The sequence below is a fragment of the Erpetoichthys calabaricus genome, chromosome 7 (assembly GCF_900747795.2).
Source record: "Erpetoichthys calabaricus chromosome 7, fErpCal1.3, whole genome shotgun sequence".
In the NCBI taxonomy this organism is placed as follows: domain Eukaryota; kingdom Metazoa; phylum Chordata; class Cladistia; order Polypteriformes; family Polypteridae; genus Erpetoichthys; species Erpetoichthys calabaricus.
Genome location: NC_041400.2, coordinates 167,564,280 through 167,589,587, shown reverse-complemented (window position 1 = coordinate 167,589,587; position 25,308 = coordinate 167,564,280). Strand labels below are relative to the sequence as shown.

General features: G+C 36.0%; 1 protein-coding gene across 2 annotated transcripts in view; it reads left to right on the top strand.

Annotated features, from left to right (window-relative positions):
• The window catches only part of LOC114654858 (ceramide transfer protein), a 118,860-nt gene that overhangs the window by 55,588 nt on the left and 37,964 nt on the right, over positions 1–25,308 (top strand). The window contains exons 4-11 of one of the 2 annotated variants that reach the window (XM_028805687.2): positions 474–581; positions 1,427–1,565; positions 5,906–5,989; positions 7,550–7,707; positions 10,027–10,119; positions 13,039–13,125; positions 13,975–14,067; positions 14,532–14,609. In XM_028805687.2, coding sequence (XP_028661520.1) covers positions 474–581; positions 1,427–1,565; positions 5,906–5,989; positions 7,550–7,707; positions 10,027–10,119; positions 13,039–13,125; positions 13,975–14,067; positions 14,532–14,609 — 840 coding nt within the window. The remainder of the gene's footprint in view (positions 1–473; positions 582–1,426; positions 1,566–5,905; positions 5,990–7,549; positions 7,708–10,026; positions 10,120–13,038; positions 13,126–13,974; positions 14,068–14,531; positions 14,610–25,308) is intronic. The other variant, XM_028805688.2, reaches the window with a different exon arrangement.

Sequence of the window (25,308 nt, the reverse complement as noted above, 5' to 3'; positions counted from 1 at the left end):
GATGTGAAAAGGAAATTAATGGTTAATTAAGTAGAGACAAGACAAAAGTGCAGCATATAAGCTAGTTAGCACAAAGACTGTGTAGAGTTTGCACAAACTCCCCATGACTGGCCCAACTTGAACACTCTGATCATGCTGTTGAAATTACAAAGGGCAATACAAAATTGTTAGATTTGATATGCGATTTTTAAAAAGCTTCTGTTTTCATGACTTTACACTCCGTTAAAAAATGTGAGAAAATTACTTGAATATAGCATTGTATTAAATATGTCCAAAGATTTAATAACACTTTTTGAACTTACATTTTTTTTTAATGTTACACTTAATGCAGAATCCTTCTTTTGTAATGTCATTCGTGAAATCGTCAGAGCTATTCTTTAATAAGTAACATGAGCAACAATCAAAGTTTGTAGTAGTAGTTGTAATTGACTTTAAATTCTGTGCCTTGATAAGATTTAATATTTCGATTTCAGGCAGAGTCTGGCTATGGGTCGGAGTCCAGTTTGCGTCGTCATGGTTCCATGCTGTCTCTCACTTCAGCAGCAAGCAATTACTCTGCTACTTCCACATCATCTTTCAAAGTAAGTGTAACCTTCAAATCTAATATACTTGCTTAATTTGTTTTTTAAAATGTTCTTGAAAAAAATACTATTACAGCTTTTGTTTTTACCATCTAGCTGCTGTTGTAGATAAACTGCACAGTAATCATTTATGTGTGTGTGTGATATATATATATATATATTATACACACACACACCCATTCCCCCCAAAATGATATTTTAACAATTTAATAGCATTTACATAAGCCCAAAGTTTAGTGGTCCCTGATAAAAATAGTTTTTGAAAATAGAGCTGGAGTATCTAGAGTGCAGATCCTCTCCATAGCTGTTAGGATTTTAAAGTGCCGCGGTGATGGTGTTGAGGGCCAGAATTCAAATTTCCTGAAGAACTGTTAAGCAACAGTGCTAACAACTGCATGACATCTGATTCACAGAGATATCCTAATACTACAAATTATGGAAGTTTTAAATCTATAACCTGTAATAAAGAAAACGCATCTAATTAAAAAAAGGCCCATACAAGCCTTTTCTGCTTAGTATAAGAAAATGTTAAGAGTTTGATTTAATTGGTTATATTAATATACATTTAGAAATAATGAGCAATCTCAGAAATTTAAAGTACTTTGTTTTAAGATTCAAATCTGTCCTATTATTGAGGATAATTTTATCAATAAATATTATTTAAGTTTGATAAGGAGCTTTAAAAAGTTTTTTTTGGTCACAACCCTAAAATTTCTTCTCAAACTATTGTATTATTAAAAGCAAACAAGTGGTGTCACTTCATTTCTTGATGGGCTGCAGTTTGCCCATCTCTGGTTTTTTGTTAAACACATCTTCAGTGTAAAGAAGAAAAATTTGCTTTACAGAAGGGACACAGTTTACGAGAGAAACTTGCTGAAATGGAGACCTTCAGAGACATTTTATGTCGACAAGTAGATACTCTGCAAAAATACTTTGATGCCTGTGCTGATGCTGTTTCCAAAGATGAGCTCCAGAGGGACAAAGGTAATTTTTAAATATTTTTTTGCCCTATATACATCTGAACTTATTAGAATGTTGTACCTAAACACAAATTAATTTGCTTTTTGTCAAGTCTTACCCAGTTGCTGCATTGCCTGTCATAGTCTTTTTTTGGAGTGTTTTTTTCCCATGACTTTTGCAATTCTAAAAGCAACTGCTAGATGGTAAACTGATTTCTGTGAAAACCCACTATGATAATATGCAGGGACTTACTATGTGTAATCTTTATTTTTCTCTTTAAGAGATTTTTCCACCTATCTATGCAATGGCATTTTAATTGAGTTACTTTAGAATTATGGATGTGATATTTCACAAATTATGATTGATACTGCTAGGACAGGTGATAAACCACAACTTGCTTGGTGTTCAAACTCAGATAAGCAGCTCACATTCTCAATTAGAAAAACGAGATAAAAAAGAATGTTAAATTTCCTTTTATAATCAATAGGCTTGTTTGCTTATCAGCAGAATATCTTTTTTATTTAAGTGTGTTACCCTTGTATCTTCTTGATGAGCCTCTTATGAATATTTTATTTTTTGTTAGACAAATGGTGAAACCTATTTTTTTTTTTCTTTTTACTTAAGCTTTGCTTCAAATGAGTACATTGCAGGAGAGGTTCAACAATATGACAGCTTGTAATTATGAGAAGCACTTTATTTTATTGAATGCCATATGTATTATGAATAAATATTTTTTTCTACATTATTAAATTATATATTTTAAGGAAAGTTTAGTATTATCTTCACTGAACAATAAGGCATCAGAATTTCATTTTGTTACAAAAAAGTGAACAGGTAACACCTGTGGTCTATAGTTTAATTATAAAAATACCAAAGTTATTACTAGTTAATAAAGAACATAAAGCATCTCAGCATCTGATTATATATGGCTTTAGTGTAAAAGTTTAAGAGATAAAGGGAAAAAATGTGAATCAGCAATATGATTCAGTATTGGCCCTAAAAAAAAAAGCCTGATTGGATTTTTTCCCCTTTATCCCTTTAAAAACCTTTATACAATAAGCTCCTACATAACGAGATGCATAGAAGACTTGTGTCTAAGTTAAAATGTATTTTTATAATTCAACTATAGACCACAGGTGTTAGCTGTTCATTTTTTTTATAAACAAAATTAAATTCTGTAGGCTCATTGCTCAGTGACCATAAAGTACTAAGATTAGGAGGACGCACTCATACAGCGCATTGCCGCACCCACCACAAGACAAACCAACTCAGGATCCCAGATTAGGACATGAGTGCAGCCATGCAACGGGTGACATCTCAGCACCACACTAGTTCAGATGGAATGGAACAGTGGGAGGTTTTTTTATGGTGGCTGGAGTGCCAGTTCTGCCACCAACACCCAGATTTTTCCCTACAGATTGGAGGGCCTACATGCAGAGCTGGATGCAGATTAACATCATACCCAGGATGGAGCAATTGCAGGATAAGGGCCTTGCTCAAGGGCCCAGTGAAGTAGAACCACTTTTGGCATTTCTGGGATTTGAACCAGCAACCTTCCAATTGCCACTGAAGATCCCTAGCCTCCGAGCCACCACTCCACTCTATATAAAGTACTAAAGTAAATAAAATTTCCTTAAAATGCATACTTTAATATATACAAAAATACTTATCCATAATACATATGGCATTAAAGAAATTAAAATACTTCTCATAATTACAAGCTGTCATATTTTCATTTTTTTGTACCTATCTGAAACCAGGCGTAATTACAAAAAAAAAAGTTTTCACCTTTTCTTTTAACAGGAAAAAAAATTGTCACGTATATATTTTCACACATTCAATTAATTGATACTGGCAATTAAACACTGCTCAAATTTAAATATACATGCACTTTTAGGTTTTAATCATCTTAAATCCTTAATTGCTGTACAGCTTTTTGCTCTTGAGATATAATAATGAAATATGGATTACAATTTTAGTTATGTAGTACTTGATCTTAACAAAACGTGTGTTGTATGACACACAGGAACAAATAATAAACACAGTACAAATATTTAAAAAGCCTATTGTTTACTAAACAGCAATTTCAAACTTGTCTATCTTTTTCCAGTTGAAACCATAAGCTTCTGCATTTTAAACAAGCTCACTGTCCATTTTAATTTAAAGGAGAAAATAAAGGTCTGAATTCCTTAACAAAAGAAAAAAGACACGTGCTAGCTCAACTATAGTATTACTTACTGCAACTAAATTAAGTAAAGCTTAGAAAAACAGGAGCTCAAAATATCAGTTTTGGTGACTGGCCTTTTTACTGATGACTGATCGAATCTTTTTAGTGAAAATCCACCAAATTCAAATGGTGGCTAATTGATCGGAGCATCCCTAGCCCTGAATTTAGCTCAGTAAGCCAGATAAATGCAGTGGGCAGAAGCAGGTGGTCAAGAACTGACTTACAATATTTTCCTTTTTCCTGTTACAGCTGAATTAAAATATTACACCTTATTTCTCTAGGCAATGCATGTTAAATGACCAGTCCACTATAGTGCAGACTATGTGTAAAACTGCGTGTTGCCAAAGATAAGTAAAATATGCACTGCTGAAAAGACTGTTTGTTTAGAAAGGCTGCTGTTATACTAACAAAATTTAAAATTAGAAATGTAGCAGTTATTTCTAATTGTGTTTAATGGGTAAGTCAAGACAGTTTGCATACTAGGGAGCTTAATATTTCCAGTCTAAATTAACAGTGAACCTGAGATCTCGAGTGCAAGAATACTCTGACTGAATGCTTTTAAAAGGCAAGAAGGCTGTTTGTGTGAGGAACTGTAAACAGTAGGAAATGTTTACATTATATTATCACCTTTGTATTCAAATAAGATTTTTTTGTAAAATCAAGTTTTTCAAAGAACAACATTAGACTTAATAGACATGAGAGTCTAAAGAAAAGCATTTACACCAACAAAAGAAAAGTAAACTCTTTTCTTTAGTACCTGGTGTATGTTAAAGTGCAGATTTTTGTGATCAGCCTTTTATTGATTCAAAGAATTTAACATACACATAAATAAGGTCATTTGAAAAAGGGAAAACCAATGTCAAGTGTTTTTGGGAGTCTAAATAAAAGCTTTTTTACTTCAGCTGTATATAAGTACAGATTCTTTGCTTTGTCGTAATGTTATAGTACTGTACTTTTCCTAAACACAAATACTGACTGGCATGGTCTCTTTAGTTTATTGAACCACTGGCGGTTCACTGTCGAAGTTTTTATCAGATAAAGGGGATTATCAGAGTAGGACTGGAACAGAAAATTTCTCTATATGCAGATGATATGGTTTTATATATATCAGACCCAGAAAACACAGTGCCTGCAGTTCTAACAGCACTAACAGAATTTCAAAAGATATCCGGTCTCAGAATTAATCCGAATAAAAGTATACTCTTTAGTTTACCGGGTTAGCACAAAGCAGGTGGCTGATCGGGAGACACTGCCAGTGCTCACGCAAGTAGAGAACTGCCACTCTTATCGAATCGGCTCTGTGGCACAGAAAGAAACATTTACAAAGTGGTGCCTTAATTTGAGCATGCAGGATATAGTTGGTTGCAAGTTAATTCGTTCAAATGTTCTGGTTATGTACTGTATATTATTTTTAATGAAAGAGGGTAAACATTCAGGTTATACAGTTTTTTCTTAAATATACTGAACGCTGAAATTTGTGAGTTATAAAGTTGTGCTGGGTATTGTATTCTGGGGAAAATATTGTGCATTCAATGGAAGGTTTTGAAATCTAAGTGCTGCAATTTGTTCACAACTGGTTTAGCTGATAGGGTTAAATAATAAAGCAACACATTAGTTGCTTGAAACCAGTGGAAGCAATTCAAACCCTCTGCCTTATCCACACCTGCATAATAAGGATATGTGAGCCTTATACTTGGCTCTGTTGATTTACTTCAACATTAACTGCTTATCAAACTTTGTGTTCTGCATATTGTAGGCAGCACTTTAATCTCAACCCAAGATTTGAAGAATCATCTAGGTGTGGGTTTTTTAGCCACATTCATGAGCTTACAGAATGTTAGGAAAGAATGCAGATGAACTTAACCTTGTCAATTCATTGAAACAGATGATGCGTATACAGAAATGTGATGGATATATAGGTATTGTCATGTTACAAGCTGCATGTTGAAACATCTGCTCTTTTTTTTTTAAATTTTTTTTTTTTTAAAGCAGTGCAGCTCTTCATTATGTGTGCTGTCTGGATGAGTATTTCCCCAAAAACTATTTTTACATGGTTTTTCTTCAAATTTGAATGTTTCTACTGTCAACAGCACTATGTTAACTAGATTGGTTTGTTCTGTCAAATTTGTATTAATAGTTGTGGAAGACGATGAAGATGATTTTCCTACTTCTCGACCTGATGGGGATTTTTTACACAATAACAATGGCAGCAAAGAAAAGTGTGAGTTGAAAATTTGTATATATATCTTTGTTTTAAAGTTTGTGTAAAGATAAGGAAAGAACATTTGTCAGAAATGTATGAATGTAAACTAGGGTGTCATCTTTGTTGAGTTTTCACTGGGCTTTCTCACATGCACAAAGATGTATAGGTTCTTTTAATTAATGATTCCTAATTGGATTGGGTGATGTGCATGAATGGACCCTTGAGTAATTTTCCTTATTTGCATCTCCGACATCTCTCTAGCTGCTGAATGCATTTTGTCATTGCTATCTTTATTTTGCAAATTCCTTTGTCATGCTTGCTTCCAGCCAGCAGATATTGTCCATTTCTAAAGTTTACTATCCTTTCTGTTTGTTACTAATTCTGAGATTTAGAATGATACATTTTTTAACTTGGGTGTTTTCCTTAGCTATCATGTAGTATCAATTATTCAGCAAACCTTTAAATGTATTAATAAAGGATTAAACATCTGTTCATGAAGCTACAGTAAACTAGGAAAAAATTAAATTGGTAGCATTCGTTATTCAAAACCAACAAGGAGATGCTGCAGTTACGGCATTGAATCATACTCAAAAAGAACAAATTCTTGGCTCCTAAGAGCAAAAAAGTTTCTAGACAGGTACTGTAGAAGATGGATGAGACATTTGCATTTAAGTTTGCAATAAAAAAAAGGGTCATTTTAAAAAAGCAGTCAAGTATTTGCTTTCTTATCTTGACCCATTATAAAAATATACCAGGTAATGCTGGGATACTCTGGCTAGTCATTTATTTATTGCAATTTGAGAAAATTGAATGAGAAAATGAATCATTTTCTTTGGCTCAGTAAGGGGATGCATATCAGCATAGCATGGTGTGTTACCAGTCAACATCTGCATAATCTCAAAGTGAATATTAATTACTATTAATGGATGCTAACCCCTTAATGTAATCTTGATCACTTGATGAGCATTCTACACTAAGTCAGAAGCAGGAATTTAAATTACTGCCTTCTACACTTTTGTTCTTTAGACACTTGGAAACTTTGACTGCATATTCTTAAGAAAAGAAAAGCATTGCTTAACGTCTATCCTCTGTGCCTCACAGACCCAACACCTCCTTCAGTGCCATTTATTTACTTGGTGCACAGATTATCTTTTCTAAATGTTTACCATAAACACTTTCTTCATGCAGTCTTATATTTACATTTCTGTTTATCATTTATAGTGTATATTTATGAAAAAGGTGAAAACATAACAGTTCTTTATCATTTTTACCATGCCCAGATTGTTTTTAAATGAATGTTTAATTAAAGATGTTTAATTGAAGATAAATTTTATAATCGTTTTAAGTTACTTTATAGTGAAGTCAACAATGCATAGTAAATGCTACTATCTTTGAATAATACACAGTGCAGCATATTATAGGCAATAACAGTTTTCTTTGAGTTATTGTACACCTGAATGTGGTTATTTGTAAATTGAAGTCAGTAATTCTGGATTTCGAAGGTTTATAGTGTAATTGAAAATTTGTTTTGTCAGCAGTCATGATAATACTATTTTTTACTTTTCATGCAAATTACAGTATTCCCCTGTGTGACTCCAAAAGGAATAAATGGGATTGACTTCAAAGGAGAAGCTATAACTTTCAAGGCCACCACAGCGGGAATATTGGCAACTCTTTCACATTGTATTGATCTAATGGTTAAGCGTGAGGATAGCTGGCAAAAAAGACTTGATAAGGTATGTAATTGCCATTGGAAAATTGTTGAAGCCCAGAATATTTCAGGTTATTTTAGGATAACTTACTTTAAAACCTTGTAGTACATTGCAGGGTCTGCTTGTAAATCATTTTTATTACCTAAAATTTGTATTTTTAAAATTGCTTTACACCTCCTAAGATGGTTATTTTATGATTTTTTTACAGCAGCCATTATGAGAAATGTACATTAACTCAACAAAATCAATGAGAAAACAAATCAAAGGTTCACCTTCTACCATAGTACAACCAGAAGTTCACAATGATGCAATTAAAATGAAGTTAACGTTAAATGTTTTCTGTCAGGCTTTCTGCAGTACCACCACCCCTTTTTGTGTTAAAAGCTTCATAACATTAATCTTTTTAGTTGAGCAACATAGCTGAATTAAATGCACGGTAAATTTGATGTATCTGCAATCTGTAACCAGAATATGCACTCATTTATATGGATTCTGAATTTGTATTGGGGGAAAAAATAAAAAATAATCCGTCTGTAGTTTGACTAAGGCAGTTCATCAAAACAACAAGAATGCAGTTGCTTAACAACAGTTTCTCTGTTGTGACCCGTTTCATTCTGCACTTGTTGCCTGGTTTCATTGTTATGGAGTTTAATGTGCCAATTGCATAAAATGGTGACAGCTTTGAGTGGCTATCCTCCTTTTTAAGGCTTCATATAATTCCTACATTTTACTTTTATTCTTTAATCAAATTAAAAAAAAATTATACACCACAGTAACTTCCTTGAATAGAAATACCAGTTCATACTTTTATATCCATTATATGAATATTGTAGGGTGGTTATTGTGTTTATTTTATACAATTTTAGTGGTAATTTGTGCTATTAGCCTTCTTAAGCACAACTGGGGTGGGAAAAGAGTTATATTTTCCCACCACACACTGCTTGCTTGTCAGTTTTTTAGGAAGTCTTCTATAGTCCCCTCCCCTAATATAAACATAGAATCCAAAGGTACTTTGAAATATCATTGAATTAAAAGTTTATTCTCAGCAATGATAAATCAGTATTAGATTTTTTAAATTTTAAGTTGACCTGTCTTTATTTGATAAGAGTTAGTAACTTAGTCATGTCTGCTCATTGTACTGTACACCCTGTTGTAACCGGTTTGTTTGGTCTTAAAACTTCTATAATTAAACACTGAAAAAGTATTTGGTAATAATGAATACTTTATACATACCAGTATTTCAGACATCCTGAACTGAGCAATCTCCTGTGTGTGTTTTTATACGACAGGTTTGATATTTTTTTTTTTTTTTTTTTTTTTTTTAAATTCCTGATCGCTAGTTAGGAAAGTGACACTGAAGCAGTAAAACCAGTTAATCCTCAGCTGCTTTACTCAAGCTTGACACCCCGGAAGTACTGCATTTTGACAATTTGTAGATAGTGTACAGACGTTTACAAGGCAGACTGCTGAACCAGAGTATTGCTGCTCAAAATGAATTCGAACTCTGTCCGACAGCCAGGCTTACTTTCTGTGAAGATGAAAACTTTCCTAGGGAATGAGGCTCTGAAATACAGCAAACAAAAATGGATTTTCTTAAGGACAAGGAGTGATATTTTTGTACAGTGCCTTGCATTATTCTTAAAATATTCTGCTTTTTGCTGTTCTAATTTAAGATTGTAGAACATTGATTATTGACAATATTTAAATTTGACATGTCCTTAGGTTTAGAAAGCCTTGAGGCACTTGTTAAGTTTGTTTCTGTTGTGTTGCTTTTATCATAAGAAAACTGTGTGCTTATATATTGACCTGTTTGCATATTTCTCTTTTTCATTCTCTTCTATAGTTATTTGATGCATTTTTAAATGGATTATGAACGTTTAAATAAGAATTCAAATTTCCAGTATTTTAAAATATATTCCATCCTTAATAACCATGATTTTGTAAATAATGAGTACTTTGTTTTAATGTAAATTACTTAATCAAAGCGCTTTATTTAAAAAAAAATCTTGTTTGGCTTTCTAAAATCATAGGTGATTGATTTTTAATGTTAAAATGCATTTTTGTTTAAAAGTGTAAAGTTTTTAGCTTCTCAGACATACACATATGTATGTGTGTATGTATGTATGTAAATTAGCTTCTTCCAAAGAAGTTTTATGTTAAATAATTTTCAATTAACAGAACTATACATTTTTAACACTTGTGTTACTTTAGCTCAGGGTTTTTTTTTGTTAGGAATACCCAACATAAACATGTTTGGCTTCTTTCTCCTATAAAGTTAATCATGTTTTTTCTTAAATAGTTTAAGCTATTATTCTGTTTCATTGTTCTTTCATTTGATTTAAGGAAATGGAAAAAAGAAGAAGAGTTGAAGATGCTTATAAGACTGCAGTGGCAGAACTCAAGAAGAAATCTCATTTTGGTGGGCCTGATTATGAGGTATTGAAAATAGATTTGTTGTCAGACATTTTGAGGTTTCATCAAGTAGACCAGTCGTTTTAACACTGGGTGTTTTGATTTTTTTTGTTTATTTAAACCGGGTAGAAGCCATGCTGTAAGTACATCCCATCCCCACATTGGTGAAAAAAGACAAGGTCCTTCACCATTGCCATTCCATGCAAAATTTAAATGACCAGAGGTAAATGCCAATAAATCACTAACACTACTTACATTCTTGAAGACAATAGTTGCCATGGGACACTTTCTCTTCCTCATGCAGCTTGTAATGATAAGTTAACTGAATTGTGCTGCTACACGTGTCCCCAGAGTGAAGCAATGCATCATTTCCCACTCAAGTCTCAAAATGTTTATTTGTGCACACAATTAAAGGAGCTGCAGGTTACTCTGAAAATAAGGTTACAAAATGCCTAACTTAATGTAAAATGAAATGCATAATTTTTAATAGTGAATCCTATTAGGATTGCATTACAGTAATCAGCTAAAAACAGCATCTTTCAGTGTTTGTAAGAGGTCTAACTTTTGTAAACTTCCTTAGAAAAAATGCAGTCCTACTAATATGGTTAATGTGAAGTTTAACGTTTAGGTCACAGTCCTAGTTTACACCCTTTTTTTTTTTTTTTTTTTAGTGCTAAGGGATCAAGTTTGTTTCTATGACCATCACTATTCCTTAAGCAAGGGTTTATCTGCTGGACCATTGGTCAACAGAGGACAGGGAGAGGGGAGATTGTTCAGTTTAACAAGGCAATCCCATGAGGCTTAGCGTTTCCCATTTATGTATATGCTGAACCTTACTACTATTACAGACGATATGTCAAGTTGTAGCTTAAGCTTGAAGAGGAATTGCAGGGATGAGTGTTAACATCACTGTTATCCTAAGGGAGATTTTTGAAACTTTTCTATCCAAAGGGTCTAAAGGAAGTATTTCTGTTCTAATTTAGCCTGTAATTTTGTAATGGTAAGTGTGATAGTTTTTCACTAAAACTTAATTTCCCATTTATGTGGCCTTTTCCTATAGTAATGTAACATAGGCAATAGTCTTAAATTGAAAAGCTTATACATATTGTAATGTTTCCATTAGGGCTGTCATTATTCATAAAAGAAACTTTGAAGTTTATATTAATAACTTTAAAAATGCATTAATATTCAGATATATTCAAACTTAGGTTAAAGATTCCGAAAATGTATACATGTGCATTTGGTACATCCTTTTTTACACTTTATTATAATAACAGCTGCAAAAAACACCACCAGCCAAAAAAACAAAAATCCTGGCAGTACTTGGAGAATTTAACAGTCACAATACATTTTATAGCACAGGGACACCAGCCGAGTGATCTAGTACCTATGGAACATTGTTAAAAGCATTTTGTGATTTGCATAGGCACCACAAATGAGAAAATGTTAAGAAATTTAATAACATAGAAGAGTGCAGTGTCAATAGGTTTAGACTCCATTTCGTGGCTGCTGTTATCGCTTGCTGTGCTGACAAGGATCACAAGGAAATGAGTCAGTTAGAAGGGCTGTGACAGATGGAGAATAGTGAGCGAAGTAAAAGAGCAATAAAGAGGTAGGCAGGTTGAAGCTGGTTTGTTTTATTATTTTGGAGGTGTCCAATGGCCAGTGACGTGGTACAGTTAATATCAGTTTTCATAATAAAATTCCTGTTAATACCTGTGGACATGCCTGGGAAAGTGAGTGACTTATGGGATCATCATGGCATGAAGTTATGGTCCACACAATCTGCTTTTTTCTCCTCCAACCCTATTCACAGATGCAGAAATATTTTAATGTAGGTAGCCTGAAAATGTTTAAATCCATCATTGTTTAAGATATCATGTATAAAATCTGCAACATATGGCAGAGATTAATTGTAGGACATGGCATGCAGACTCTTTAAATCTGGGATTTTAAAATGTTCATTCTAAAGGAAAATCAGAATTAGGAGTTATTTTCCACTTGCTTTAATGTAAAGGTCTTAATATTTAACAGTCTGGGATCTCACATTTAATAGTGAACAGGACAGGATCAGATACAAAGTGAATCCTTCAGGGCACTGGAAAAATGTTTAGAGAAAAACTACTCCAAGTACACTTGTGGGTTTGAGAGAGGGGAAAAAACTGTTATGAAGTGGTACAGCTGTAAGTTTTGCTAATAAAGATAAGCTAACCCATTCAACATTACAAAATGGGTTATGGTGGAAGTGAAGTGTAAAAACAAAACTACAATATACTACAGCTTTACACAACATGTCTGGAGTTAGTGCAGGTGAAAGAAGCAACTGTCTTATTACAATCAAATGTCAGCTTTTGCCTTCAAATAAGACCTTTATTTAAATTCAAAATAAATTTGAATAGCTGTTCAATTTGACAGCCCTTGATTGCATGTTGCTATTGCATTATTGCCGAACCAGAAACTTAAATCATTGCTGCATAGAAGGTACAGTAATTATTCAGAAGGGAGTTCATGGTCCAGTTAACCCTTTTCTTATCAATAGGGTTTATTGAGTCGTCATTATTATATATACGGAGTATACTGAAATTCTAACTTGCATTTACTAACCAGCATACAGGTGGTACCAAGATTAGTGAATGAATATAAGTAACATCTCAAAATTTCCATCATCCTTGCCTGAAAATACTCATGTAACACATTTGTCATATTGAGCAAACTAGTGTTAGATTCTTATTTCATTGTTTCCTTAGAAGAGAGGTGAACCTGAAGACTGCTTATGGCTCCTTGGTACCTTCATGTAATGCTTCACCTCTGTGATTTGTTTGCCAATTCAGATGTGTTTTTTTTAATATCAGTAGTTCTTTGTGTGTATTTGAGAGAGGTTATTTTTCATTGCTATCTAGCTATTTGATCCTGGTTAATTGTGGTTTTTCCAATTTCTTTCAGGAGGGGCCAAACAGCCTTATTAATGAAGATGAATTTTTTGATGCAGTTGAAGCTGCTCTCGACAGACAAGACAAAATTGAAGAACAGGTAATTTCTTTCTTTCTTTTGTTTTTCTTCTTCTCAGCAATGCGATTTTTGCTGTTTGATACAAACTTTTTCACTATGTCCTTAAATGTTCATTTATTATATTAAACTGCTGGAGAAGCAGATGTCTGTTGTATTTTGAATTGTCTAAAGCACTGCAGTTTCTACATGCTGTGCCAACATGTATGCAAATACTGTACCTTTAAAATAAACTAAGCAATGTTCACTTTAGTCATGTCCAACTTGTTTAATTTACAAGTTTAAACTATGGAGCAGAGGGTAAATTATGAAGGGTATTGTAAATTCTACTTTATGAAAACTGGATAAAAGTTGAATTTATTTTGCAGATTACATTTCTATTGTGTTGAGACAAAGCTCTTGGTTGCAATGCTCCCACATTTTTACATACTGGTTGTAGCTGCATTTTAGAATTTTTAGCAATAAATCTAGTGTTTATGTATTTTTCAAATTACCTCACAATAATAGTTTAGTTAGTTGTAGAGTAAGTATAGTAGTTATCAATAATTATAAGTTGAGTTGTAGCATTTTTTTTAATCTGTCAAGTTTTCAGGGTTAGTGAGAATAAATTTATATGACAAAGTCCATTACTAAACAGGGATACTGTTTGTTGTCAGATGAAGCATTGTAGTCTGTCTAGTTTCTTTGCTGCATACTAAGATAGCTAAATTTACAGACTGATCTGTTAATTGTTTATAGCATAAACAGCCTTTTGTAATGATAAAACAAAATGTTATCTATGGACAATTTATAAATGAAATCAGAACCATTATTATGTATGGAAATGGTTTCTCTTTTACAATGTTTTTTAAATACTGCTTATTCTTTTCCTAGACCCAGTCTGAAAAGTGCAGAATACACAGACCCACAGCAGTGCCTTCTGATGATGCATATTCAGTGGTTGGTACGCACAGATTTGCACAACAGGTATTTTTCTTTTTAAGCATTTGCTTAATGAATGTGTAGATGAGACTTATTAAAAAAAAAAAAAAAAAAAAAATTACATTTGCTTTTGTGATTATTTGCTTGTCATCTTTGTTTCTAGTAATGATAAGATAGATTCCATTTGGATGTAATTCATAAGTTTTTTTTTTTTTCGCAACTAAATTTTACATTAGCATCTGAAAAATTGGTATAGCTCAGTTTTTAGCAATGGCTATGCTGATCTTTGTTAAAATAAGTCATTTCTAGAAGCAATTGCTTTCTTTGTACTTGAATGCTATTAAATCAGCTGCATGTTTCGATAAAGCTGCAGGGCCCAGCTGTGCTTAATTCTTAATGGATCTTTATTTCTTACTTTTCATTATCTCGTGCAAAAGCTTTTGATTTAATTGCTTTGTTGTGCTTGTGTTCTGATTTCTGGGTTTTTTCTTTGTCTGTCTCTGTGGTAGCCCTATAGTCGTTCTCCCTCCATGTCTTCCATTGATCTAGTCAGTGCCTCTGATGATGTTCACAGATTCAGCTCAAAGGTACTGTATTTAAGCAGAGAGCAGTCTTCATTGTTTTTCTTTGCTACTCTTATACATTCTAAACCTGAGGGTTTTTAGTATACCTATTTCATTATTTGTCACTCGAAGCTGTTTTGTATTTACAGTTTTTGTAACATTGGTGGTTTTACTTTTTAAAGTGTTTCTTTCTAACTACTGTTAGCTTGATCAGATGTTAATCCCCTCATTGATTTGTGTGGAACAGATTATTTATGCGCGACTGAATAATCATCATATTTATCTCAATCATATATAGCAATTTTATTCTAAAGCTGTTTTTAAGTAACATTAAATTTATATTGTTACCAAGATGTCTACCCATACTTCAGTATAGTTTTACATATCTCATGCACAAAGTTAAATATAAGATACTAAAACCAGTCCTGCAGGAACAAGCTGTAAAGCTTTTGTGGTTAATGGTAGTTTTAGTGATGTCTGTTGTGCAAACAATACTGGGTGAAGTTATAAATGTTGACGCCAATCTTGGAATTTTAAGAGTATTTATTATGACTTAACAAAATTATTCAAAAGTAATATTTTATATTTTAATAGCTGTGAATCATCAGAAACATAAATGAAAATCAAAGGTGTGCAGTAAATAAATTTTTTGGAAATGCCTAGGTCATGACTGAGTTTATTTTTAGGATTACTTGAAGACCACAGTACTGTATTTTTGTGTCTCAAACATGCTTGAAAATTCTGAATTAAAAAAGCTTGGCTGTAGGGCGTCGCCAGTTAATGGCTTCCAGCACACAGTAGGCATGATGGAGTGAAGGTTGGTCAAGATATTCCTGACCTGTTAGACAGTTCCTTGACAAGTGGTAATAGTTAGCCTATATAAACTTCTCAGTGTAAATACACAGCATTGTCCCTCATAAATGTGCATCATATTTATCACTTTTGAGGTTTAAAAGGTTTGTCATGTCACATAATAGCTGCTTGGTAATAAGAATTATTACCAAGAAATTTATCTTAAATGATAATTTAAGATATCTCATTATGTATATGTAAATATTCCGAAATCTGAAAATATCCAGAATACTTAAGGTCAGGAGGCATTTCGGATTAGTGACACTCAACCTGTGTTGTGGTACAGGTGGTTATGTAGTAACATGTCGAGTAAGATGATTTTGATCTTTTTTTTTTTTTTTTTGATCCCATTCACCACTGCCCTACCCCCCCACTTTTCTTACTTGACACATATATGCATATATGTAAGGGATGACCTTGGTGTATTTTTCATCTGTTTAAAATTTTATTCATCTTGAAGACCGCATTACAATTAGTAAAACAGACTGCTATCCATACTTTCCAAAAAGAAAAATTGAGCCATTGGCAGGCTTATTTTTAAAAGTGTGACTAATTGATAAAAAGAAACTGAACCAGTTCCTACTACCTATTTGCTGACCAACATTCTCTCTAAAGTCCACCTGTATGTGAGCCTACAACTAGTTCCAATGGTCACAACGAAGCAAGTGGGGGGGAACCCCTCTTTTGAAAGTATACATTGTAACTTGGCAATAAAGCTCAATAGGCAGATCCATTGAAAACTGATATTAAACTTGAGAGACTTTGTTTGTTTTATGTCAAGTCAAGTTGGGGAGCATGCACTGGTACAGTGGGTTGCCGCACCCAGTACACAATGAAACAACTCGGGATCCTGGTTTGCAACCCAAGACAGACACGCGGTCCAGTCCCACCCTCCGGAAATGACCCTCTATCTGCCGCAGCCAGGTGTTACGTGGGCGACCCCTTGGTCTGGTCCAGCCACTCTGGTCCCCAACAATGAGGATCTTACGAGCTGGATCACCCTCTGGGGAAACTCGCCACATTTCCTAGTGCCTTAACTGATGCTCCCTCACAATGCAGGTAATGTACCTCATTCAGGACTCCATGAGCAACCGTTCATTTGACACAAAGTCAGACCAACGGTACCCAAGGATTTTCCGGAGAGACACAGTACCAAAGGAGTCCAGTCTTCGTCTCAGGTCACTGGATAGCGTCCATGTCTTGCAACCATATAGCAAGACAGGAAGCACCAGGACTCTTAAAGACTTGGACCTTCGTCCTTTTGTATAGATATCGGGAGTGCCACACACCCCTTTCCAGCGACCTCATGACCCCTCATGTTCTCCCAATCCATCTACTGACTTCATAGGAAGAGTCACCAGAGACCTGAATGTCACTGCCAAGGTAAGCAAACCTCTCAACAAGGTCAACACTCTCTCCGCAAACGGACACACTGCTGATGGCTGTGCCCAAGAGGTCATTAAAGGCCTGGATCTTGGTTTTTATCCAGGACACTCGTAAGCCCAGACAGTCAGATTCCTCGCTCAGTCTTTCGAGTGCCCCGATCAGAGCTTCCATTGACTCCGCAAAGATCACCGCATTGTCGGCAAAGTCAAAATCCGTGAACCTTTCTTCACCAACAGATGCCCCACAGCCGCTGGACCCCATGACCTTGCCCAACATCCAGTCCATACAAGCACTGAACAGAGTAGGAGCAAGAACACACCCCTGACGAACCCCAGAATCAACTGGGAAAAACGCAGAGGTCCTGCCTCCATTCTGCACAGCACTCACAGTACCAGTGTACAGGCTGGCCATGATATCCAGCAACCTCAAGGGGATCCCGCGAATCCTCAGGATGTCCCACAGGGCAGCTCGATCAACTGAGTCGAACGCTTTGCGAAAATCAACAAAGGCTGCAAAAGAAACTCTGCCAATATTCGAGTTTCCACTCCATGAGAACCCTCAGTGCCAGGATGCGGTTGATGGTAGACTTCTTAGGCGTAAAACCAGACTGTTCCAGTCACTGGTAGGTGAGCAAGTGATCACGGCTCCTATTGAGGACGACTCTAGCAAGGACCTTGCCCGGTACCGAGATCAGTGTTATCCCCCTGTAGCTGCTGCAATCCAGGTGATCACCCTTCCCTTTCCAGATAGGGATGACATGTCCTGTTTTCCAGTCAGTTGGGATGATGCCAGTCTCCCAAATGGAAGCAAAGATTTCTTGCAATTTCAGGAGGACAGCCTTACCACCAGCCTGGAGAAGTTCACCCCAGATACCCTGCAGCCTTTCTCACACACACACACACACACACACACACACACACACACACCCAGCTGGTTCACCACCTGTGCAATTTCAGTGAGATTGGGTGATTCACATCTAATTGGAGGATCAGCCTCAAGCACCGTGGACCCAGAGATATCCAACGTCCTAGCCGGAGGATCAGCTTTGAACAACTGCTCAAAGTAGCCAGCCCAGTGGGTCACAACTGCAGTGTCATCCGTAAGGACCATTCCATCAGCTGCCCTGACTGCGACTCTCTGAGGAACAGATTCAGATGTAGGGATGGGAATCGAAAACCGGTTCTTGTTGAGAACCAGTTCCCACTGTTTCAATTCCTTGGAATTGTTTGCCATTTTTGCAAACGATTCCCCTATCGATTCCAGTCGCCTCTAATGATGTCACCACGTTGCGTAGCGTCATTTACCCAGCAGGAAACATGGCGTCTAAGCGGCACAAATGCTCAGAAGTTTGATTATACTTTACGAGAAAGGATGACAACAGGGCAACTTGCAATACTTGCAAAGTAGATATTTCATCAAAGGGAGGAAACACTACGAATATGCAAAAGCATTTGCACACAAAACACGCGATAACCTTAAATGAATGTTGTGTTTTTGATCCGCTCCGGACTAGTGAATCTCAACCCAGCAGCAGCGGTAACGTTTGCAGGTCCTCTCCAGTTAATACGGCAGGTAACTAATCAACTAACATTGCATATTATGTTAGCGCGATTTGCCTTATTGCAAAACCTGCTATTACTGTGCATTGCATTTAGATGACCATGACGAGAGAGACAGACAGACAGACAGAGTCTGGCTGTCTCAGATGCTGGCAGTTCTCGCTGCAGTCTACCGGTAGCTTCTCCTTTCACAGAGGCGGGGAAAAGTAAAATGACACAGGCCAGGATAGACGAATGTCACCGAGCAGTGACTAAGTTTGTGGTAAAAGGCTTGCACCCATTTGCCACAGTAGATGCCCCCGATTTTCGGTAAGTGAATGTGTTTAATTGTAGGCTAAGTCAGGGAATGTCAAATTTGCGTGTTCTCCTCTTACCAGATGTTTCATCCGTTTCCATTTCTGAGCTGAAACGTGTTGAAGGCAGCCGTCACTGCAGATGGATGGACAAGTTTTAGTCAAGATCATTACCTCACAGTAACGCTGCATTATGTCAGGAATGGCCAGGCTCAAGAAAAAGTCCTCAAAACCAAATCAGTGTACCAGGCACAGACAGGGACAGCTGTAGCAGAGGAGACTGATGAGATCTTGGAGGAGTATGCTATCAAAGACAAGGTTGTGGCAGCCACTGTTGATAATGCGGCCAACATGGATGTAGCTGTCAAAATAGTTGATGGTTGCAGAATTGCACTGTGCACAGTTCCATTGGACTTGAGTTGATTGTATTTGTTGCTGGCTGATGTAGTTTTATTTTTGAGTGCTCAGCTCATATATACTTTTAAAAAGGAGAGTGTAAATGTTACTGGACATTCTTGTGCCACAGAATAATTTGTTATACTTTGTTATTGCTACAGAAGAATATTTATTTTATTATTATTTTACATTTACACATTTTTTTCTGGGGACCCCGTGGCACCCCATCGAGGAGCCGTAGGCTGTGGATATCTTAAGATCTCACTGTTGGGTTTGTAAGGTCATGCTACTCCTAAATTTCTATCTTGTTCAAAGATAAGATATAAAACAAAGTTCTAAGTTAATCGACCTGTGTGTTCTCCTTTTTTAAAAATCAGAATCGATAAGAGAATCGATAAAGAATCGAATTGTTAAACAGAATCGAAAATGGAATCAGAATCGTGAAAATCTTATCAATTCCCATCCCTATTCAGATGTGTGTAATTCTTCGATTTCTCTGTAAGCAGGATGTGGGTCGCTAGACCACAGATGGTGTGTCACTTGCTCACAGATTCCTCTAACAAACGCCTCTGTATCTGCCCTCAGAGCCGTCCCTCTCAGTTCCTGGTACAGACCAGAGTTGCCATTGAGCCGTGTGCTGCGACTCCACTCAATGATATCCAGTGTGCCCTGTGAGATGAAACACCTCCTTCTGGGAACACTGGTAACACCAACATAACCCTCAGCAACCTTCAGGGTCTTGTCACGGATTAGGATCAGTAGTCGTACCCAAATCTGAAAGTTCCTCACACAAACTGCATGCAAACTCGTTAGAAACAGCCTGGTCTTGGAGTCTGGCCAAGTCCAGGCTCATTTTTTTAGTAGGTGGTAACCTAATGGACCTAAGCTGGATCCTAAGAGTAGCAACATTTATGTGCACATATTGTAAATGTTACTTGTGTACAGTTTGGTAGTTATTCACTTTGAAGTAAATTTGGTTTATGAAACACACCATATCAAATCTCAATGACCAAATATTCTAAAACTAAGTCTGGTTTGAAAAAAGCATGAACAAGAAGTAAGCTTTTGAATAAGAGAAACATGATCCGAGGTAACATTCTGCACATTTCTTGTATACTGTATATCCTCTGATGTTATATTTAATACAGGTGGAATCCCATTGTAACAAAATTCATGGCACCATAAAAATTTCATTCTAACAAATATGGGGAATATATGTATACTATTGTGACTGGGGTCGCAAGCGATTTGCCATCTCTAACAGCAGCGGTGGAGGGACAGCTCCGTAGCTGCCCTGCAGCGTCTGGTAATTAAACAGGCAAGTAAACCGATGCAGTTTCAAACTTTTTTGTGTTTGTTTTTGTTCATCACAAAAAAACTTTGAGAGGTGCTGTGAAACTCGAACAGTACAATATCCGCACACGACAAAACTACCTATGCGGATACCTGGTGGAGCACTGACTCAGAATTTCGGCTATACATGTATGATGATGTGCCTACACACTCGCTGAGCCTCACTGAGACTGCCTGAGACTGGAAATTTTGCAACACTGTCACCTTCTTTTGGTCTAACAAGAAAGAGACAGCCTGTTGCAGGGTTCCTGAAACTCTGCAAAAGTATAGGGGTGGCATTAAGTATTTTTTTTTGCATTGCATTATTATCTTTGGTGGCCATTTTTGGTCAAACATGTTTGTTATACTAAAATTTACATTTTATTAAAATTAAATCATGCATGTTGCATGCATGTTTGACCAGGCCAGCAAAAAGTATTCATTATTCTCAATAATTTTGTTACTTCGGTATTCCCTGTAACAGGATTTTACCTGTATATGGTTTCACGTTGTGCATATAGGCTGGTATACTTGATAGCAAGACAAATGTTTTCTGAGATATTTCAGGTAAGGAAACTGGCATCAAAAAGCCATGCAGCATATAGCTAAGTTGGATGTTCATAATATTTTGTATATGTATTATTACAATTAACCCAACTTAACAGAGTTTATGGAGTTTAAAACATTTTATCATGATTAGGGGCTCAGTAGAGGGAAAAGCACACAAGCTGGTAGTTTTGCCCAGCTGGTATGTCATATCATTGACTGAGAGATTCAAAAAACCATCTAGTTCATTAATGAGGGATTAAGCATATATTTGTGAAATAACAGAAAACTATGAAATACAAGGAAACGGCATTCTTAATTCCAGTCCAGCAAGAGTTATAATTATGGAAGACAGTCATACACAAAATGAACAAATTCTTGATTCATGAAGCAAAGAAATTGATAGAGCTGTAGTAGGAATGATAAATGGTACACTTGCTTTTCAGCCCACAATGGCAAAAGGGGAAACATTTTAAAAACACAAAAATACTTTCTTTTACCTTACCCAATTATACAAATATATTTAGACAACAACATTTAATTTGTGCTAGTGGCACTATAAACCTATGACCAGGGTTGGGCAGTGCTGGAATACAAGTACCAGCGTTGTGTATTCAGAATACAAAAGACTATTCAGGATTTAACACGCGCTAGGTTTCTGAAATTGTATTCAAAAATAATACATTTTATTTATTTGTAGGCACCTTTATATAAACAGAAGGACACCGAACAATAGACAAAACAGATTATAAACAAAAGTAAAATACAAAAGTTAAAATCAGACAGAGCAATTGTAATCCGAGAAAAAGCAGTCTTAAACAAATGAGTATTAAGTTTAGATTTGAAAAGTGAAAATGATTCAATATTTCTAAGATCAGATGGTAGTGAGTTCCAAAGCTGGGGAGCAGAGCAACTGAATGCTCTGCTCCCCCATAGTGGTAAGATGGACGAAGAGGACAGTCAAGTGGATGGAGGAATGGAAACATGGAGGAGGTCAGACAGATATGGAGGGGCAAGGTTGTGGATAGCCTTAAAAGTTAGTATGAGAATTTTGAATTGAATTTGGAACTCAACTGGAAGCCAGTGAAGCCACTGCAAAACATGAATGATATGGTGAATAGAGGGGGTTCTAGTAATGATGCGGGCAGCTGAATTCTGGACCAGTTGAAGCTTATAAAGAGATTGTGAGAAAGACCAAAGAAAAGGGGAATTGCAATAATCCAGACGAAGTGACAAGGCTATGAACAAGGATAGCAGTGGTGTGGGGAGTGATTGGAGGGGCAAATACAATTAATGTTACGCAAGTGGAAATATGCAGACCGGGAGATGTTATTGATGTGGGACTGAAAGGATAAAGTACCGTCAAGGATGACACCCAGACTCTTAACCTGTGGGGAAGGGGGGACAGAGGAATTTTCAATAACAAATGAAAAATGATCAGTTTTGGAAAATGTTGATTTTGTACCAAAGAGGAGAACCTCAGTTTTGTCACTATTTAATTTAAGAAAATTTGAAGAAAACCAGGATTTGATTTCTGCTGTGCAATCAGTAAGTGAGGAGGGTGGAAAGGAAGCAGTAGGTTTGCTAGTGAGATAGAGCTGGGTGTCCTCAGCATAACAGTGGAAGCTAATGTTATACAGTATTTACGAAAGATATTGCCAAGGGGAAGGATGTAAATAATGAAAAGGAGGGGCCCCAGGACAGAGCTCTGGGGCACACCTGAAGTAACAGCGGTGGGTTGGGATGTGAAAGTTTTAAGCTGAACAAACTGAATTACGCCTGAGAGGTAGGATCTGAACCAACCTAGTGGAGTGTGGGTAATGCCAATCGAAGATAATCTATTGAGAAGAGTACTGTGACAAATAGTGTCAAAGGCTGCACTCAGATCAAGGAGGATGAGAATAGTAATTAAACCAGAATCCGCTGCCATAAGGAGGTCATTAGTAATTTTTCTGTACCGCTTCTGTACTGTGGAGGGGACGAAAACCAGACTGGAACTTTTCATACAGATTATTTTGAGATAAATGAGAATGAAGTTGAATAGCCACTATTTTTTCAAGAATTTTGGAAATGAAGGGTAGATTAGAAATAGGACGAAAATTACTGAAATTAGTCGGATCGGCACCAGGTTTTTTCAGTATTGGAGTTATTGCAGCAGTTTTAAAAGATGAAGGAACAGTACTAGTAGTGAGAGAAGAGTAGATTATATCAGAAATAACAGGGACCAGAGAGGGGAGGCAGGCTTTGACTAGAACTGTAGGAAGGGGGTCCAGTTGACAGGTGGATGGCTTAGACTTACAGACAAGATCTGAGATTTCTGAGAAAGTAGGAAGCTGAAAAGAGGAAAATGAGTGAGTTGATGGGTGAAATTCAAATGAAGTACTGGAAGAATCCGTACAGAGAGATTGATGAATCTTCTGGATTTTTTCATTAAAAAAGGACATAAGGGAATTACAAAATTCAGTTGAGTAAAGGTGAGAAGGTAAAGAATCTGGGGGTTGTGCGATATTGTTAAGTAGTGATAGCAGTGACTTGGTGTTTCCTTCATTGGAAGAAATAATGAGGGTATAAAAGTTTATTTTTAGTTTGGGCAATACAGTCCTTGTAATAAAGTATATGGTTTTTGTACATCTGTTTGTGAACAGAGTCCAGTTTTTTTAATATAACCGTTCAAGTTGCCGGCCTTTGGCTTTCAAAAGCCGAAGTTCAGGCGTGAACCAGGGAGCAGAAAAGGAGAAAGAAACCAATCTAGTTTTTAATGGAGCGACAGAGTTAAGAATACCATTAAGTCCAGTGTTATAGTGTGAGACCAGTTCTTCAGAAGTGGATAAATTATCAATGTCCATAAGGGAATCAATACTAGAGGAAAGAGAGTCTAAGTTAATATTCCTATTATTTCATGAAATTTAATACTGAATACTTTTTTAAACTGCAACTCTGGATTCGCTCAACAGTGGATCAAACATTACTGAAAAGTAAAACTTAAATTTGCAGTGTGCCAAGCACTATGCTGAATTCACATAAATGAAGCGATAGGCATAGACTACTGTAGCTTCATAGCATTTCACAGATCCTCAGTCTTTCTCCAGCATTCGCTACTTGTGTAGTGTGTTTTTGGTTAATGTTCAAACATTGGGAGATTTGGTTCTAAATGTTTTCTATTAGGAAGCCTAACTTTTGCTCTCTCACACTCTCTCTCGTGGTGAAAGCAACAGAATTGTTGATGCAGAATGGTTCTGATTCTTGGTTTGCGTTTCATTTTTTTGGTGAACTAAACTCTTGCATAAATTTTGTTCTCTTTACCCAGTTTTCTAAAAGTGTGGCTTTATATTTTATGCTTTAACAAGTACCAGATTCATAACTGATTGATGTTTTAAATAGCAGCAGTAGATACAGAGGACAGTTTGAACTTTATTGGCAGTTTCAAGCTGCAGTTAGGCTCAAGAGGTAATAAAGCAAACACAATAACTCCAACCAGCAGTGAGTCTCAAAGGAGATTTGAGCAGTGATCTGTGGTTGACTTTGTTTGACCATATAAGACATAGTTACATGAGGGGTTAAACTTTTAAATCTAAGGACCAGAATTAGAAGCTTGGTACTGTATTAAAACCCAAGAAGAGTATTTTTATTACAGTGACAATGTAGTTGTAAAGAGATAAATAACAATGATCATATCTCTCTATTAAAATAAAAAAAATCCTTGGACGAGACGTGACGTTTTAGCCTGGGACGAGATGTGGCTTTTTCAGAGAGATACTTTCACGTCCAACGAGACGAGACTTTGTGCCAAGAGATTTAACAACACACAGGGCCGGAAATAAAAAGACGGAGTAGATGACAAAGTAGAACGTCGTAAAGAATTCAAAAATGTTGGTGCAATACACATGCAGAGCAGGTTAGATAGAGAATGAAAGTACTAAAATTTGCAAGTCTCAAAAAAAAAAAAAGACAGTAAAGATCACATTAGCGCAAACAAACGAAAATTATTACTCGGTGAAATAATGGAACCGTGATAAAGAGATTGAATATATTGTTTGGATTTAAACTTTAAGCAAGAGACTTGTAGATGGTCTAATTCATGTTGCCATCAGGGAAAAGTAGTGTTACTTCCCAGTGAAGAGGCGTATCGGCGAGACTTAAAAGATTTGTTGTTTGGTGAAAGTGAAATCCATATATGCGAGCAGCAGAGATGCGAAGTGTAGGCCAGGGGTGTTGGCGAGCGAAGCGAGCAGGGGGCAAAACCCCCTAGTAATAAGAAAATTAACTTGTTTTTGTTTCCTTTCAAACATATTTTTTTTCACATGACTATTACTAAAAGAAAAAAATGTGTATCCATAATCCAAATCTGTTTATTCAGAA